The sequence below is a fragment of the Anolis carolinensis genome, chromosome 6, assembly GCF_035594765.1.
Source record: "Anolis carolinensis isolate JA03-04 chromosome 6, rAnoCar3.1.pri, whole genome shotgun sequence".
NCBI lineage: Eukaryota > Metazoa > Chordata > Lepidosauria > Squamata > Dactyloidae > Anolis > Anolis carolinensis.
Window position 1 is genome coordinate 60701580 of NC_085846.1, and position 19875 is coordinate 60721454.

At 40.1% G+C, this 19875-nt stretch overlaps 1 protein-coding gene across 2 annotated transcripts in view; it reads left to right on the top strand.

Moving 5' to 3' along the window:
- The window catches only part of trank1 (tetratricopeptide repeat and ankyrin repeat containing 1), a 107537-nt gene that overhangs the window by 69602 nt on the left and 18060 nt on the right, over positions 1-19875 (top strand). For both annotated transcript variants that reach the window (XM_062958232.1, XM_062958233.1), the window contains 7 exons: positions 1423-1599; positions 3036-5960; positions 7605-7804; positions 10688-10825; positions 14135-14278; positions 15006-15162; positions 17496-17584. In XM_062958232.1, the coding sequence (XP_062814302.1) occupies positions 1423-1599; positions 3036-5960; positions 7605-7804; positions 10688-10825; positions 14135-14278; positions 15006-15162; positions 17496-17584 (3830 nt within the window). The remainder of the gene's footprint in view (positions 1-1422; positions 1600-3035; positions 5961-7604; positions 7805-10687; positions 10826-14134; positions 14279-15005; positions 15163-17495; positions 17585-19875) is intronic.

Genomic DNA, 19875 nt, shown 5'->3' on the forward strand with positions numbered 1-19875 from the left:
CAGAATTCAAAATAATCTTAACAGACTAGAGAGATGGGCCAAAACTAACAAAATGAAGTTCAACAGGGACAAATGCAAGATACTTCACTTCGGCAGAAGAAATGGAATGCAAAGATACAGAATGGGGAACGCCTGGCTAGACAGCAGTACATGTGAAAAAGATCTTGGAGTCCTTGTGGACAACAAGTTAAACATGAGCCAGCAATGTGATGCGGCTGCTAAAAAAGCCAACGGGATTTTGGCCTGCATCAATAGGGGTATAGCATCTAGATCCAGGGAAGTCATGCTACCCCTCTATTCTGCCTTGGTCAGACCACACCTAGAATACTGTGTCCAATTCTGGGCACCGCAGTTGAAGGGAGATGTTGACAAGCTGGAAAGCATCCAGAGGAGGACAACTAAAATGATCAAAGGTCTGGAGAACAAGCCCTATGAGGAGCGGCTTAAAGAACTGGGCCTGTTTAGCCTGCAAAAGAGAAGGCTAAGAGGAGACATAGTAGCCATGTACAAATATGTGAGGGGAAGCCATAGGGAGGAGGGAGCAAGCTTGTTTTCTGCTGCCCTGCAGACTAGGACGCGGAACAATGGCTTCAAACTACAGGAAAGGAGATTCCACCTGAACATCAGGAAGAACTTCCTCACTGTGAGGGCTGTTCGGCAGTGGAACTCTCTCCCCCAGACTGTGGTGGAGGCTCCTTCTTTGGAGGCTTTTAAACAGATGTTGGACGGCCATCTGTCGGGGGTGCTTTGAATGCGATTTCCTGCTTCTTAGCAGGGGGTTGGACTGGATGGCCCATGAGGTCTCTTCCAACTCTACTATTCTATGATTCTATGATTCTATGAAAGGAACATTAGGATGTGACGCTCACTATAACCTGTAATGTCAGTGGAGGGCGAGCTTTGGTGGCTCCTCAGAAGTTTTATTATGTGTTTAGATATTTCTTTACAACTTAAAATAATGTATCCCAGAGACCTAACATAATGTATCACAGAGACGACTTGTTTTTGGTATTAGCTGTTGCCCCTATGTTACCTAACTCTACTGGTTAAGGGTGACTCGAGTTGCACGTTCTCTCTCATTTTCTCTTACTCAAGGTCTTCAATATAAAGTGGTGGTAGTCACTTCAATTTAAATGGTTAATGTTCTGTTGAAGCTAGATAGGTAGCATAAGAATTCCATGGACAGTTTCTATAGTGCTTCAGGTTTTCAAACCTACACTCAGTTCTCAGACTGAGTGTACCTTAGGAACACAAAGCAACCTTAAGGAGTATTGCATAAGCTTTTGGGTATGAAACATTTTCCAGCTTTTTTAGCTATTTAAACTAATTATTGAATGCATCTGTCATTAACTACTTCCCCTACCCACTCTGTGTTAGCCTGTGGTTGTGGTGGTAATTATTTATGTTCTTTTTTCCTCAAAGCATCACCAGAAGGTACTGGAACTTTCAATGAAAAGCCGATTGAACAATGCTTAAAGAACAATGAGTTTGAGTTGGCATATTTGCTGCTGAGTGCCGGTGCAGATCCTCAGTGTGTATCCCTTGTGGAAGGTGATACTCCTTTACATGCTGCTCTATCAGTTGTTTTGGATAAAAAAGGTGAGCATTTGTATTGGGTGAGTTTTCTTCCCGGTTTCCCCCCATTGAAGCATTATCAAGCATATTTGCTTGAACTTCTGCAGTCATCCCTTTGACAACCAATCCTTGATTGTGGTCATCCATTTAAGTTAACTTTGTGTATGTAGAATGTCTCAGAAAGGGGAGGAGGAACCTCACTAGCTTCATGACAGAAAAACAAGATTTACAACATCCCAGGTTCCATCTCCAGTCTGTAAAACAATGACAGGCAGCAATGCTAAGAGAAACCCATTCTTAAAACTTAGGGGAGCTTTTGCCAGTTACAACAAACATGACTGGACAATCGGCCAGTGAGTACAGGGCACTTTTATATATTTTAATGGTTTCATATTTCAAAGAATTAAGTATAGGTGATCACATTTTCTCTTGCCTCTTGGCCTTTTTAAAAAAAATCTCATTTAGAATGGTCTAATGAGTGTCTATAACAGAGCTGAGAAGTTTCTTTAATGCTTATTGAAAATAAATTAACCATAAAATTACATAAACAATTAAAATACTTTAATGCTTAAATAATAATAATCATACACTTTATTTATATTCCGCTTTATCTCCCCGGAGGGATTCAGAGATTACAGAATACACATATAAGGCAAACATTCAATTCCTTTTACACATACAACGACATACAATACACAAACAAAGGTCTTCCGCTTTTTCATCTCTGGCTTCTGGAAGCGATGCTCAACTCCAGCCATGAGGAGGTGCTCTTGTTCAGTTTTTCCTTGCTGAGGAGCCTGTTGTCCATAGACATTTCCGATTGTGTTGCCGGCATGTCTGCATATCTGCACGGGACTCCCTTTTACCTTCCTGCCGAGGCGGGTACCTATTGATCTTCTCGCATTGGATGCTTTCGAACTGCTAGGTTGGCAGAAGCTAGAGCTGACAGGAGCTCACCCTGACTTGTGGCTTCGAACTGCCAACTCTCCAGTTGGCAGATTTCCTGCAGCTAGCAGTTTAACTCGCTGTGCTACCACAGCCCCTAAATTACCCTTCCTGGTATGAGCTTTAAAAAATCTTATCAATAGGTTGCTGTAAGCTTTTCGGGCTGTATGGTCATGTTCCAGTAGCGTTCTCTCCTGACGGTACATTCATGGCTACTCAAATGTCATTCAAGCTTGCTAACTGCAACATTCACACTTACTTTAAATAAACAAGGGTTCTTTTTCCCATCCTGGACATCCCACAGATATATATATATATACATACACACACACACATACACTCCACTTGCTTTGCTGCTAACAGAACCTCTGAAGATGCCAGCCACAGATGCAGACTCTAGGAATGCTGCTGGAACATGTCCATACAGCCCGAAATACTCACAGCAACTCAGTGATTCCAGGCATGAAAGCCTTTGACAACACTTACCTTGATATGTTTTGTGTGTTTTCCTCCAGATCCTATTGGTGTTCGTTTTCTGAGTTACCTTCTGGAATTATACAGCTCAGATCCCTCTGCCTTTCCACAACTCAACCCCAACTGTAAAGACAGGAATGGAAACACAGTGATGCACATTCTTTTTCAGAAGACCCTGACAAAGCAGGTTAAGAATATGTTGGTTTTACTGGCAAAGTTTGAGATAAATCTCAATTTAAGGAACAATGCAGGAAAAGATGTGTGCCACAGAAAAAAGAAGAATGACCCAATGCTTAGAGCTTGGAATGAAGCCCTGGGTGAGAATAAGAAAAAACCTCGGCATGATGTAGGAGGGCAGCAGCCCAAAGTCCCGAAGTTTACTGCACCTTCTGATAACTCACAGACTAAAAGTTTAGCCAATTCTTCATTTCCCTGTTCATCCAAAATGTCAGCTAAAAGCCAGATGTTAAATGAGGAATCAGACATAGGGAGTGCTTCCCATGAGCAGCAAGTAACAGAAAGTGCTGCAACAAAAAACTCAGCATGTGTGATTGTTAATAAGCCTCTGACTTTGAAGGAATGTCTTGTGCAAGAAATTATGCAATTAATTCAGAACCTAAAATTGCAGGAAGTCTCAGCAAAAATTAATTCATCTGTACCTGAAGTGCAAAAGTCATCATCTCCCATGGTGAAAAGCAAAGAGGATGTCCACCAGCAGATCTATGGCCATGAGGGGTTTTCTTGTGATAGTAGGGAGGATGTTTGTTTAAACAAAGACACTTCAAGGGAGAGGGCTGCTAATGAACTTGAAGAAGACAAAGGAGAAGAGGACTCCTCTTCTGAAGATGATGAACAGTTCCAGGATGCTGAGACAAGCATCCAAGACTTTGATAAAATGACATGGGAAATTGAATGTACACCTGAAACGTTAAAGAAGTTGGGACGTAAAGATATGCCTCATGATATGAGAAATAAGGTCATACATGTAATCCAGCAGCTGGGGAATGGCGACTGGACCCAGGGTAATAAAAAACAACTGAAGCATGTCAAAGGGGGCATTCATCTTTATGAAGCAAAGCTGGGCAAAGGGGCAAGAATGCTCTGGGAACGTGCAATAGACTTTTCTCCTCGTTGCAGTGAGACCACAGAAAAGATCATAGAAAGTGAGGATTTGACTCATCCAACTGGGAGAGTTTACACAGAAATCATTCGAATATGGGACATTGTTCTCGATCATGACAAACTTAGAAGAGCTATCAAATACGCTGTTGAACATATCTGTGCTGCATACAACCGTGGACAGTCTTGCATATTAAGGAAAACCCTCAAAGTTATGAACACAACTTCATTTTCAGTGAACAAAAAAGACCAAAAGCGCATTCCTCGTATTTATGTTGAAGACATCAAAGCAGAGAAACCAAAAGATCATGAATACTTTCCCCCAGCAAGTACAGCAGAAGCGGAATATAGTATAATGAAATTTCACAGTTTCAGTACTAACATGGCACATAACATCCTAAATGATATGACTTCTGCTGTTGAATACCCCTTCAGAGTGGGAGAGTTGGAATATGCAATCATTGACTTGAACCCCAAACCTTTGGAGCCAATCATCTTAATTGGACGAAGTGGAACAGGAAAGACCACTTGTTGCTTATATAGGCTTTGGAAAAGATTCCACTCTTACTGGGAGAAAGCAGAGTTGGCACAGGGTCCCCTATTGGTTAGACAAGTGTGGCAGAGACAAAAATGCAATTCTCATTTGGAAAACAAGGGCTGCGAGGAGGAAGTCCTTGATGACAAACAAGATGCCTGTGACTCCAGTGATTCAGTTGAATTGGAAGTATCTGCAAGTATGGACAGTGAACAAGATGAAAATGACCAGAGTTCTTCAGGTTTAGGAGACTCAGAAATCAATTCATCATGTGATTGTGATGAGGATGAGGAGCATGTTGAGGAGGAAGCTGACAAACTGGAGCACTTGCATCAGATCTTTGTTACTAAAAATCATGTTTTGTGTCGAGAAGTTCAGAAGAATTTTATTGAGCTTAGCAAGTCTTCTAAGGCAACCAGCCATTACAGGCCACTTGAACCAAATGTTTACAGACTTCAGGATGTGAAAGATGAAAGTTTTCCTCTCTTCGTCACATCCAGGCAGTTTTTACTCTTACTTGATGCCTCGATGTCTGACCCATTTTTCCTTAGGAATGAAGATGGAAGTCTTAAGCATAGCATTGATGGATGGTCAACAACAGAAGACGGAATTACCTTAAATTGGCAAGAGGAAGATGATGATGTTGATATTGAAGTTGATTATGATGAAGACGAGGACACTGCTGAAGTTCATACAAGACCATGCGATCCTAGAGTCTTTGTGACCTTCAGTGTATTTGCTCATGAGATCTGGCCCAAAATGGCAAAAGGCAAACACCCCTACAATCCAGCATTGGTTTGGAAAGAAATAAAATCTTTTTTGAAGGGGTCTTTTGAGGCATTGAGCAGCCCACGAGGCATACTGACCGAAGAAGAGTACAAAAAACTTGGTCGAAAGAGATGCCCAGACTTCAAAGAAGACCGTAGTGAAATTTATCAACTGTTTTGTCTTTACCAACGAATAAGATCACAAGGGAATTATTTTGATGAGGAAGATGTCTTGTGCAAATTGTCTCAAAGGCTCTCTGCGTTCAGAGTTCTGCCATGGTGCATCCATGAACTTTATGGGGATGAAATTCAGGATTTTACTCAAGGAGAGCTAGCATTGCTAATGAAATGCATTGATGATCCTAATGCAATGTTCCTGACAGGTGACACCGCACAGAGCATCATGAAAGGAGTTGCATTTCGTTTCAGTGACTTGACGTCACTTTTTCATTATGCCAGTGAAACCTCTAATGACAAGAAACAATGTATTGTTAGAAAACCAAGAAGAATATACCAACTTCACCAGAACTACAGATCTCATTCAGGTATCTAAGCCTTATATGTTAGGAAGCTGGATGTAGTGGGGATGTAAATATATACGTTTTAATAGTCATTGTGCTTTTTTAAACCAAAAAGCAGTGAGTTGCTCTGAGTTTTCCAGGCTGTATGGCCATGTTGCAGAAGCATTCTCTTCTGATGTTTCACCCACATCTGTGGCAGGCATCCTCAGAGGTTGTGAAGTCTGTTGGAAACTAGGCAAGTGGGGTTTATATATCTGTGGAACATCCAGAGTGGGAGAAAGAAAAAGGCCTTTTAGTGCTAATCAAGGTGGCCAATTGCAACATTCACATTTACCTCCAACAGACAAGAGTTCTTTCTCCCACCCTGGATATTCCACAGATATGTAAGCCCCACTTGCCTAGTTTCCAACAGACTTCACAACCTCTGAAGATGCCTGCCATAGATGTGGACGAAACGTCAGGAGATAATGTTTTGGGAACATGGCCATATAGCCCAGAAAACTCACAGTAACCCAGTGATTCTGGCCATGAAAGCCTTTGACAACACAAAAAGCAGTGTTCTGTCTCCCTGTCATTGTACACTTTATCAGTGTGGGTTGCGGGTAGGTGATGTTACTACTTATACATCCTTGCAACTACTCCTTGACATAGGCTTGGGATATTTACTGAATGGAGCATTGAAGCTGGAAACCAATTTCACCAATGATCCAATGCTGAAGATCCAGGTCGATACTGTTCCTACCATTGAACTTCTTAAGTACCTGCAATCAGTAGTCTTCCCTAGCATTAATAGGTTTGTAGTTGGGACTAAGATACAGCCATGGTCATTATTTCTTAACCAAATAAATTTGACCAATAAAGTTTGCTCTGTTGTATTGTCGAAGGCTTTCACAGCCAGGGTGTTTCTGGGGTATATGGCCATGTTCTAGAAGCTTTTTCTCATCTGTGGATGACATCTCCAGAGGATCTGGTGGTACAGATGTAGGCAAAATGTCAGGAAAAAAATGGTGCTAGAACATGGCCATACAGCCGGGGAACCACACAACACAAGTGGAATGGACCTGTTTATATTCTTATGCCTGTGGTAATGCATGCAGTTCATTTATGTACAGCATTGGTTCCCAACCTTTGGGCCTCCAGGTGTTTGGGACTTCAGCTCTCACAGATCCTAACAGCTGGTAAGCTGGCTGAGATTTGTGGGAGTTGAAGTCCAAAATACCTGGAGGCCCAAAGGTTGTGAACCACTGATGTACAGTATGGCCCCTGTATCTGCAGGGGATGCGAGTAAGACTTTGCACGAACACGCAACTGTGGATAATAGCAAATCCTCTTAAAATGAAGGATCCAAGTATCTTAGAGGACCTAGGACCTATGTTAGAGGACCTAGAAAATGTCTACAGAGGACCTGTTTTGTTAGAGGTGGATAAATGAAATGGCAGGAACTGTGGATAAGGGGTCATACTGTAATCAGAAATTTGGCATGAAATGCTCCTTCCTCCATGTTCGGCATTTTAATGAAGCTGTTTGTAGACATTAAACCGCTTTCTACTCTAGCTGCAGTTTTCAAACAGCTATTTACCAACTTTTTTCAGTTGACTTCATTTTCTGTTTCCATGTGTTTGAGACATTGATTGTGCCAAGTTTTTATCTGCTTCTCTTTATTTGCAGGGATCCTCCTCTTGGCCTCAGGAGTTGTTGATTTACTTCAGTACTATTTCCCAGAATCTTTTGATAGTCTCCCTAGAGATTCAGGCCTTTTTGATGGTCCTAAACCCACTGTATTGGAATCTTGCAGTGTTAGTGATCTAGCAATCCTACTAAGAGGCAATAAAAGAAAGACGCAACCAATTGAATTTGGAGCACATCAGGTAACCATTCTCTGGCATGTGATGGTTTATAGATGGTTTCTGCTAAGCAAATATGCCTTACAAATTTGCTCTTTTCAAGAGTGTCTCTATGATGTGATAATTATTTTCTAAATGAACTAACATTTTGAATTAAACTTCAGGCGCTTCCCTCTTCCTAAAAAGTCAACTGTACCTGGCTGGTTGGTTGATATTTTAATTGTTGTAAATACTTGTCTTATAGTATTACTGTTTTATCTTTTATATTGCCAATTAGCTGTGCCTGGCCACGCTTTGCTGTGGCGTTGTCTGGTGGTGTTGGTGAGAACTTGTTGAGGTAGTGGTGGTATTGAATATGTGTTGTATGGTTGTCTTTATGTTTAGTATGCATTTGGTTGTTTGTGTACTGTGAAAGTGGTGAGGGTAGAGGGGGTCTATGTCCCTGTGTAGTATTGTATAGTATTTATACATTGTCCATGTGTTGTGAATGCTTGGATTGTGTCCTGCTTCATAGTAGAAAGGGTTAGGGGTCTCTCCAAACTCTTGGATTCTATGCTTCTATTATTATTATTATTATTATTATTATTATTATTATTATTATTATTATTATTATTATTATTATTATCTTCTTCTTCTTCATCATTATTATGTAGAGACTGGATGGCCATATGTCAGGAGTGCTTGGATTGTGTCCTCCTGCATGGTAGAAGGAAGTTGATCTGGATGATCGTTAGGGGTCACTCCAAACCTTAGGATTGTATGATGATGTTATTATTATTATTATTATTATTATTAGTAGTAGTAGTAGTAGTAGTAGTATTAGTATTGAGAGGCTGGGTGGCCATCTGTTGGGAGTGCTTGGATTGTATCGTCCAATGGCAGAGTTGGGTTGGACTGGATGGCCTATAGGAGTCTGTCCTAACTGTCTGATTCTATGATTCGATTTGTATTATTACTGTGCAGATCTTGGATGGCCATCTGTCAGGAGTGCTTGGTGTGTGTTGTTGTGCATGGTAGAAGGAAGTTGAACTGGATTATCCTTAGGGGTGTCTCCTAACATTATGATTGTATGATATTCTCCTCCTCCTCCTCCTCTTCCTCCTCCTCTTCCTCCTCCTCTTCCTCCTCCTCCTCCTCCTCCTCCTCCTCCTCCTCCTCCTCCTCCTCCTCCTCCTTCTTCTTCTTCTTCTTATTGAGAGGCTGGGTGGCCATCTGTTGGGCGTGCTTGGATTGTGTCCTCCATGATAGAATTGGGTTGGACTGGATTACCACAGTAATTATTTCATATTACAGTAGAATCTCACTTATCTAACATTCACTTATCCAGTGTTCTGGATTATCCAACGCAGTCTGCCTTTTAGTAGTCAATGTTTTTGTAGTCAATGTTTTAAATTCATTGTGATATTTTGGTGGTAAATTTGTAAATACAGTAATTACAACATAGCATTACTGAGCATTGAATTACTTTTTCTGTCAAATTTGTTGTATAACATGATGTTTGGTGCTTAATTTGTATAATCATTACCTAATTTGATGTTTAATTATTTTAATTTTTATTATCCAACATATTCACTTACCCAGTGTTCTGCCGGCCTGTTTATGTTGGATAAGTGAGACTCTACTGTATATTTATAATCTTATATTATCTGCTTAGAACTGGGTTATATGAGGCCCCTTCTACACAGCTGTATAAAATGCACACTGAAGTGAATTATCTGGCAGTGTGGACTCAAGATAATCCAGTTCAAAACAGATGTAAGATTATAAATGGGTAATATAGCTGTGTGGAAGGGCCTTGAGTCTACACTGCCATATAATCCAGTTAAAATCAAATAATCTGTATTTTATAGGCAGTGGGGAAGAGGCCTGAGGCCTAACTGTGCCTGTCCCCTGGGCTGAGTAGGTTGCTAGGAGACCAAGTGGGCAGAGTTTATCCTTGTAACTGGCAGCAATTGGATAAAAAACAATTATTACTCTCCCTCTAATTAGGACTTTATTTTTCTTTTCTTTTTGTTGTATGAACATAGAGGCTTGGATGAGGGTTTGTGTTGCCAAGTTTAGTGTTTCTGGGATGTATAGTTTTGTTGTTTTGTCCTAGGCCGATTTTTTTTTTATCCTTATATATATATAGATTGTATTTATGCTGTGGTTTTTGCTCAATTGTATTGTTTGGGCCTTTCCCCATGTGAGCTGCCCCGAGTCCCTGTGGGGAGATGGTGGCAGGGTAAAATAAAGTTGATTATTATTATTATTATTATTATTATTATAACCCAGTTTTTAAAGGGTCGATTTTGGACTAAAATTTCTAGACTTATACATGAGTATATGCAGTATTTATCTTGTGTTGACATGTTGTTCTGTAGAACCATAGAACTGAAAGAGACTACAGGGGCTATCCAGTCTAGCCCCTTTCCATATATGTATGTTTTCTCTTCTCATTGCTTTTGGATAATTTAGACCAGTGGTTTCCAACCTTTGGTCCTCTGGGTGTTTTGGACTTCAACTCCCAGTCAGTTTACCAGTTGTTAGGAATTGTGGGAGCTGAAGTCCAAAACACCTGGAGGATCAAAGGTTGGGAACCACTGATTTAGACATTCCTGCAAACTCAGTTATGGTTATCAAACTGAGCTCAAAAAAAGGAACCTGCAACTTTTTAAGTATGGGTGGAGTCAGTGAAAAACATTCCTGGACAAAATAATGTAATCTTTCATTGATGGCTGTCATAATCATTAATCATCATTCGTTCAGTTGGATTCAACTTTAGGACACTCGCCTACTTAAAATGACCCACTGTTGATTTTAATCCTACTTTTTCATCTGGTGGGATTTTTCAGTGCTTGCTTAATGGAAGTTTGCCTCTCTTTCTTCACCAAAATTACAAATCTTGTGTTCTCTAATTTGTTGTAGGTGATATTAGTAGCAAATGAAACCGCAAAAGAAAAGATTCCCGAGGAACTCAGTTTGGGTCTTGTGCTAACAATTTATGAAGCAAAGGGGTTGGAATTTGATGATGTACTCCTTTACAACTTTTTCACAGATTCAGAGGTATGCAAAATGCTCAAAAAGTTCTTGGGAAATAATTGGTCTTTTCTCACCCAGCAGAAATGAAAAGCTCAAGCGATTGGCCAGTAGTCCTTTAGTCTTGCGACATCATTGTGCTTAATTTTTATCATCCATGTTTGCTTGTATTGAAAAAGGATTGCAATATTAGCATATCTGTATTTTTAGGTGACGTCTTTGCTTGATTGAGGCCCTGGTGTATGGGGAGACTTAACCTTGGAAAACTTGCTGGTGGTGATGTTATGTGCCTTCATGTTGACTTTGATAAATTAATGAGATCCTTTCAGTAACATCCATGCTCACACCTTATAGAAATAGGGCTGTGCTTTCCATCCATTGCAGTCTGGTTTCAGGCCTGGTCACGGTATGGAGTTGGCTTTGGTCGCCGTGGTGGATGGCCCCTGCAGAGAGCTTGACAGGGAAAGTGTGCCCCTGGTGGTTCTTGTGGACATCTCAATGGCTTTTGATACCATCAACGATGGTATCCTTCTGGGGTGGCTTGCTGGAATGGGTATTGGAGGTGCTGCTTTGCAGTGGCTCCGCTCCTTCCTGGAGGGTCGCACCCAGTTGGTCAAGTTGGGAGATACCTGCTCAGGCCCCTGGCCATTGATTTGTGGGGTCTTGCAAGATTCCATTCTATTTCCCATGCTTTTTAATATCTACATGAAACTACAGTTTCATATCTACAGAAATTACAGTTGGTACAAAGGTTGGTAGCCAGGATGCTAACTGGAGCAGATTATAGGGAGTGGACAATCCCGCTATTAAAACAGCTCCACTGGCTGCCAATATGTTTCTGGTCCCAATTCAAGGTGCTGGTTATCACCTATAAAGCCCTAAACAATTCGGGTCCAGCCTATCTTTACAATTGCATCCTCCACTATGACCTGCACAGACTTTAGGATTGGTTGGGGAGGCCCTTTTCTTGCTCTCACCTCCATCACAAGCACAATTGGTGGGGATGAGGTAGAGGGCCTTCTCGGTGGTAGCCCCCCAGCTCTGGAACTCACTCCCCAAAGAGATTAGATTAGCACTCACTCTGTCCACCTTCTGGACAGACCTGAAAACTTTATTGTTTCAATGTGCCTTTGATTAATCGGTTCAATAATTGACTTGGCCCTTCATATCTGGTTTTTGCACTTTATTACCAGCCCCGCCCTTGTAGTATGTTGCATAAGCCCTTGCCCCGCACGTTCAGCTCAACACGCCCACTGTACTCGGCTACTCGTTATTGGTTGTTGTTGAGTTTATGTTTTTATGATGTTTTATACTTTTTGTGTTTAATTCATTGTAATGCAATGTATTTTATGGTGATAGATTTTAATTTTGTTTTATTGGGCTTGGTCCCCATGTAAGCCATCCCAAGTCCCTTTGGGGAGATGGGGCAAGATATAACAAAGTTGTTATAATAATAATAATAATAATAATAATAATAATAATAATAATAATAATAATAATTATTATTATTATTATTATTATTATTATTGTATGACACAGCAAACAAGCTAGATATGCTGGATTTCGTTTCACAAAATCACAAATCGAACACTTCCCAAGTGTCTAGGACTGTGTGATGTATTTTCGGTGATGCGCGCAGATCCCAGTAGGGTGGCCTTTTGCAGTTGGTAGATCGTAATTTTGTCAATGTCTATTGTTTCCAAATGCTGGCTGAGATCTTTTGACACGGCACCCAATGTGCCCATCACCACCGGAAACACCTGCACTGGTTTCTGCCAGAGTCTGTGAAGTTCAATCTTGAGGTCTTGAAGTCTTCTCCTTGTCAGCTTTTCCTTCAATTTTGTCAAGGAACTTTCCATGCAATGTTTTGTTGTGCCAGCTGTCAGCTCTAGTTTGTAGTGCAGTTTTCTTGTACTGGTTTTTTGTCTGCTGTGCTTTGAGGAGTTTCTAATTTTTGACTTCAATCAAAGCAGGTTCTTCACTTTGCTTTACATATTCTGCCAGGGCATGTTCTTCTTCTTTGACTGCTTGTTTTACTTGTAAGAGTCCTCTGCCTCCTGATCTTCTAGGCAGATATAGCCGGTCAACATCACTGCGAGGGTGCAGTGAATGATGAATGGTCCCGAGTTTTCTTGTTTTTCTGTCCAAATTGTCCAGTTCCTCCTGTGTCCAATTTATAATGCCAGCAGTATATCTTATGACAGGTATGGCCCAGGTGTTTATAGCCTTGATGGTGTTGCCTCCATTGAGCTTGCTTTTGAGAATTTTTCTGACCCTTTGTGTGTATTCTTTGCTGACCACAGTTTTCACATGTTCATACTTGATGTTGTCCAGCTGTAATATGCCCAGATATTTATAGGGCTCTGGCTGGTGACACTTTATTGTTTGGCCATTAGGCATATTTATGCTCTCACTTTAAATGATTTTTCCCTTCTTCAATGCCCCTATTGAACATTTGTCCAAACCAAACTCCATGCTGATATCAGTGCTAAAAATTCGGACAGTGTTAGTCAGAGACTGGATTTCAGTTTGCGTTTTCCCATACAGCTTCAGGTCATCCATGTACATCAGATGTGAAATTTTGTGAGATTTTTTAGATGTTTGATAGCCAAGGTTTGTTTTTTGTAAGATTGTTGACAGAGGGATCATGGCAATAATGAAAAGCAGAGGGGACAATGAGTCTCCCTGGAAAATTCCTCTTCTGATGTTGACAAGTCCATAGCTTTCATTTCCAACAAACAGTTCAGTTTTCCAGTGCTCTATCATGTTTTCAATAAAGGTGCCAACGTTTTTACAAATCGCGATGGCGTCCAGGCACTTGATGATCCAGCTCTGTGGGAGTGAGTCAAAGGTCTTTTTGTAGTCAATCTACGTCATGTGAAGATTAGCTTTTCTGCTTTTACAGTTCTCCAGAATCATTTTGTCAATTAATAACTGGTCTTTTGTGCCCCTGTTTTTCCTGTTTGTTGCCTTTCTGTTCATCTGGCAAGATATTTTTTTCTTCAAGATAGTCTTGAATTCTGTCAGCTATGATGCCAGTCAGTAGTTTAAACATAGTGGGCAGACATGTTATTGGCCTGTAGTTTCCTGGTGCTGCTCCTTTTGCTGGATCCTTTTGTATCAGGTAAGTTTTTCCAGTTGTTAGCCATTCACATTATTATTATTATTATTATTATCCACTTATAATGTGGTCTTCTCCTTTTCCTTCTGCCTTAAAGTTTACCAAGCATTGTCATCTTTTCCAGTCAATCATGCCATCTTGTGATATGCTTTGCAAAACTGTGTTGAATAGTGCTGCCAATATGTAACCTTCTGTATTTTTTTTCACATTTTTAGGCTCACAAAGAATGGAAAATTATTTCTTTTTTCAAACCTTCCTTTTCCTTATCCAAAGAAACTAGGGTGGTTATTGAAACTCCCATTGAGAAAGATGATGACACTCCAAGAAAACATCTTCTGTTCAACCCGGATATGTACAAGGTGAATTTTAGAAGTCATCATCCTGCCAGTACATAACCTTTTTTTTGCTAATAGTATTTTTTTCGTATCGAGATCAATCTATTGGTTAGAGGCAGAGTCTGTTATTGCAACAGCTAATTGCTGTTTTAGACATTATCTCTTTTAGAAGTAATCTCAGATGGCAGAAACTGAAAGGATTTTGAGTTGTAGTTCGAGAGTCTTCAGTAGGATAGAAGTGTGAATAGGGGGACAAAGTCCTTGAAGAAGATGGTGAGTGCAAAAACATGTGCAAATGTCGATCTTAGTAATCAAAGAGATTTTGCTTTTCTCCATCTCATTAGAAGTTGATTTTTGACCTTCAAAATTAAAAATTGTGTTGTAGATGTATATACCAAACAAAGAGAATTGATACAGTGGAGTCATTTGGGATGTTGTGTGCAGGGAATCTGCAATTATAATAATAATTTTATTTTTGTACCCTGCCACCATCTCCCCAGAAGCCGCCCCAAGTCCCTCTGGGGAGATGGTAGCGGGGTACAATAATAATTATTATTATTATTATTATTATTATTATTATTATTATTATTATTATTATTATTATCTGGTGACACTATCTGAGAGGGATGATATTAGTAGTGTATTGAGAGATCTTGGCAGAAGTCAGAGAAGATGAAGGGAAATTAAACTGTAGTATTGGCTCTTTGTAGTAGTTTCCTTTATATATCGTACATCTCTGAATCGTTCCTAGATGCTTAATGGTGAGCTAAAGCTGTTATATACCGCTATCACAAGAGCCAGGGTCAATCTGTGGATCTTTGATGAAAACAGAGATCGGCGTGCACCTGCATTTCAGTATTTCATCAAGCAAGAATTTGTTCAAGTTGTCAAAACTGAAGAAAATGAAGGTAAACCGTACATATCATCCTTTTATAAAAGTTTGTTCATTATTATTCAGGTCCTGAGTTACTCTCCGGGTTTTGCATGAAATATAGAAGTGCTGAAGTAAGAAGCAAACTTGGACAATTTATAGTTAAAATTACAGAATTTTCACTGCCTGCATTTAAGGAAATTCCTAGTGACCTCAGTAAAGTTGAGCTATTTTAATCCAGAAAGGATCGAGATGTAATTCTTTTAGATTTCTTTTTACTTTTGTAATTAAACTGTGGGAGCCCCTGGCAACACAGCGGGTTAAACCACTGAGCTGCTGAACTTGCTGACCGAAAGGTTGGCGGTTCGAATCCAAGGAGTGAGGTGAGCTCCCGCTGGTAGCCCCAGCTTCTGCCAACCTAGCAGTTTGAAAACATGCAAATGTGAGTAGATCAATAGGTACCGCTCAGGTGGGAAGGTAATAGCATTCCATGCAGTTATGCTGGCCACATGTCCTTGTAGGTGTCTACAGACAACGCCAGCTCTTTGGCTTAGAAATGGAGATGAGCACCAACCCCCAACGTCAGACACGACTAGACTTAATGTCAGGGGAAAACCTTTACCTAACTAACCTATGACTAAATACATCATTGAGGAAATTAATTCTTTTAGTTCATCATTGAGTAAGGTTGTTCAGACATGGAGACTAACAGATTTACATCCCTGAGCTGCTGTTGTCTTTGCTAAACAGCTATTTTTGAAGTAGGAGTTGGAATTAGGAAGGCAAGCTTCTGTCCCCCTCCCACAATCACTTGTTTCAAATCTGTTCAGACAATCAACAATATTTGCATTCACTTTTTCTGGCCTCTAGCTTACAATTTGTCATCAAGAACAATACTTTGAGAAGACTTACAGTCAAAATTAGTGAATGCAATTTTTTTTACTATGAAATGCAACTCTAGAATCTATCATCCACAGTGAATGATGATTAGTTAGCACAAGAACAGAAATTTGCTTATGCAAGTAGATATTAATACTGAACTGCTAAAAGTTTTCAATTTATAAAGCATTGAGGCTTCTTAACTTGCCCAGAATGAAACCAGTATCTACCAGAATTCATTTCAGAGCAAGCATTTGATATCAGTCAGCATGTGCAGTTTCATATATACCGAAAGGAATTAATCACATTTTTGCATTTATTTATATTTTAGCATTCCTGTTGAATACATTTAGAGAAGATATATCCCCCTAAAGAAATGTGTACATATCTGTCACACCTCAGAATAGTTCACCTAGCTATAGACACTCAGTCACACACAGAATGAAGTCTTTTGTAGTTTTATTGAGCAAAAGCAAATATATATCTAAGCAGGCAGTTATAAGATTTTCAAGATTGCAGTAAAAGAGTCAATAGGAATCCAATAGTTCATAAGCCATAAAAATCCATTAATCCATAAGCCATAGAAATCCAATAATTTATAAGCCAAACCAGTAGACAATAGATCCCAAAGAACAAAGGCCCAAAGGTTACAAAGATCCAGGAACAGGAAACTTCTCTTAAGCATGAAGCAGGAACATCCACTCAGACGAAGCGAGAATTTGCTTTGACAAAAATCTATCTCAAAACACACACTTTTAAAAGCAACCCAAAAATGCATTTCTCTTTCCTTCCAAGGCCTCTCTCTTCCCCGCCAATCTTACACTCCTACGAGGCTGAGGTAACCGGTCCGCCCTAGATAATGATGGCGCCCCTTCAACGTCCTCGTTATCTTGCACCTGAACCGGGGCTTGAGACACCGGGGCTTGAGACATCTCTTGCTCATTAATTCCCATGGGAATGTCATCCTGGCTGTTATCTATGGCCAGCTGGGTCAACAGTTCATTCTGCTCAAGCTGCATATCTCGAGCCTCTGAATCATCCTGTATCATTCCCATTCCCATGCCATCATCCTGAAATTCATCCTGCATTCCATCATCTGGCTCTTGTATCTGAAACCCAGAATCCCCTTCTTCATCCTCACTCTGGCTATGCTGTGGCTGAGTCACACCAATATCTCAGTTAATCTGAACTGAAAAAACATGTTGTAAAGGAAATACCTGAGATGAGCTTAAACTTGATATCTAAGAGTAAGGCTAATGTTGTCCTTATTAGTAGACTGTTGAACAACTAACAAATTTGGAATTAGTTAAATAGAGTCTCAATTAGATTTGATTTGAGGTGTGATTACAAAATTTTAAATAGAAAACATTTAATGCCTATATTCAGTATAATGTTAAGCAGGCCCATCAGTTTTTTTCTGATTTGTTTATCAAAGTAATAGTTTGTAAAGAATGTATATAACAAATTCAAGTCCATTCTCTTTTTTTCTAGCCTTAGATGACACTATGTTTGTGAAAACATCAACTCCGGAAGAATGGGTGGCACAAGGAGAATATTATGCCAAACACCAGTGTTGGAAGGTAAATTCTGGTCCAGAATTGTTTGGATCTGCACAATTTGGTTTGCTTGTTTTGCATATATGCGTTGGGGAGAAAAAGTTTTCTTTACTATAACCAAAATCTGTATCAGATGCAAGGTGCTAGTTCGAATCATAAAAAGTTTATGTTCAAAAAAGTGGTTATAGATTTAATTTTTTTCCAAGTAAATGTATATGGGATGCAGTCAAATGTGAACCTTTTTCTTGCATTGTATAAAAAAGGTAAAGATAAAGGTTTCCCCTGATGTTAAGTCCAGTCATATCTGACTCTGGGGGTTGGTGCTCATCTCCATTTCTAAGCCGGCGTTGTCCGTAGACATCTCCAAGGTCATGTGGCCGGCATGACTGCATGGAGCGCCATTACCTTTCCGCCGGAGCGGTACCTATTGATCTACTCACATTGGCATGTTTTCGAACTGCTAGGTTGGCAGAAGCTGGAGCTAACAGCGGGCACTCACTCCGCTCCTGGGATTTGAACCTATGACCTTTCGGTCTGCAAGTTCAGCAGCTCAGTGCTTTAACACACTTCGCCACCGGGGCTCCCCCACACATAACCAGTCTGTCTTCACCATCCCTTCATTGTTAATCCTAATACCAAAAACTTGCAGCTAGAAAGAAGACAAAAAGGACTGGGAACATTCAAAAAGACTTTTAAAAGGAGCTTCTTTGTCCCATGCTTTGTAAATTGATATATGTCTTATATGAACCTGGGGTTGGATCCTGAGATGCCTTTCTGCATCTTGAACTCATGAGAAAATATACTTTTTTATTACAGTGATGCATAAAGGGGAGGGGGGACCAGAATTTGTTATTACCTAATACAGAAAACCCAGCTGTAGTATCAAGTGAAAGTTTGAGTTATCCCTTGTGCAAGATTGTTTGGAATTGCACTGGTGATTATTTTCCTTCTACTCACTGTTGTTTTGGCTCCAGCTCTTACAGTCCCATCTGCATTGTTCGCTAACTCATTAGACTTTATGTCAAAAGGAGCACACCTTTTGGCTGGCGGAGCATTTGAATATAAAAGTTGTTTAGGTTCTAAATGCCTTGCGTTTTGATCAGCTTGATCTCTCTTCTTCTTGCTCTGCTTGAGCTGCAGAGCAGACAGACATGTCTCATGAGCTTCTACAACTTACTGAGGTTGAAGGGGAACCAACCTTTTCTGGGAAATCTCAACCCCCCCCCTCCCTTGTTGGGCAAAATCATGTCCCTTTTGCCATGGTGCTGGGTTGCAAGTCAATCTAGCAGAAGACAGCAGGCAGTTTGCAAAATGTTTTTAAAATTTCCAAGATGCTCCTGTGGAAATAGAGAATTCCCATTCCCATTAACATTAGAACTTGATATTATGTTGGGCTATAATAAGGAATGTAATTTTTTGAGGAAATGTACGATTAACATGGAATTCATTTTTATGGCCAGTTTCTGAAATGGCTTTAAAAGGGTGTTGGGCAGATTTAGGGAGGACAAGAGTGTTATTTACAGAACCTGGAAAAGCAAGTTTGTTGAACTATAAATCCCGGGATCCTCCAGATATTGTGACCAATGTTTTCCCAACTCTGAATCCTATGATGTCTAAATGGAACAGTAAGGGAAAGGAATTACCCCTTTTCCAGACCCGGGAGCAGGAGCGACTTTCTCATTTGATAGATTCTTTTACAATCCCTGAAGAGATTTGCTGATATAGTTCTACCTAAGTTGGGGAGTTGCAAATCTTTCAGCCCATCTCTCAAGTTAAAAAAATGGAATTAGAAACTCTCAAGCCTACAAACCCCTTGGATATAGTTGTTGCACCTCAGCAGGAGTTCAGCTTGCTCGCAGCACCCACCAAGAATCCAAACGTGATAGTATAAAACAGTTTATTGATAAAAACACATATAAAAAGGGGAAAACACCATAAGAAATTGGAAGAGCAAAATCCAAGAATTAATAAAGGAAGCAAGACACGCAGGCAGTAAGTCAGACCAAACTGGTAATAGAAAACAATCCAAAAGCAATAATCCAAACAGCTCAAAGCTGTTTCAGAGACACAGAACAGGAATCCCCAGAATCCAACATGGGAATAAATCCAGGAAACAAGGAGTAAAACATGAACATGAATCCAAAGGTATACTCATAAAACCAGCATCAAAACTGATTACATAAGTCAACCTTTTGGCAGAGACTGACTTTGTGTGTGTGTTCAGGATTGTAGTATTGTTCATTTTCCACACTTATTAGTTTAGCAATAATTTAGCAACAGTATATAGTGCCCTGTTCTATATTCTGACTTTTTTG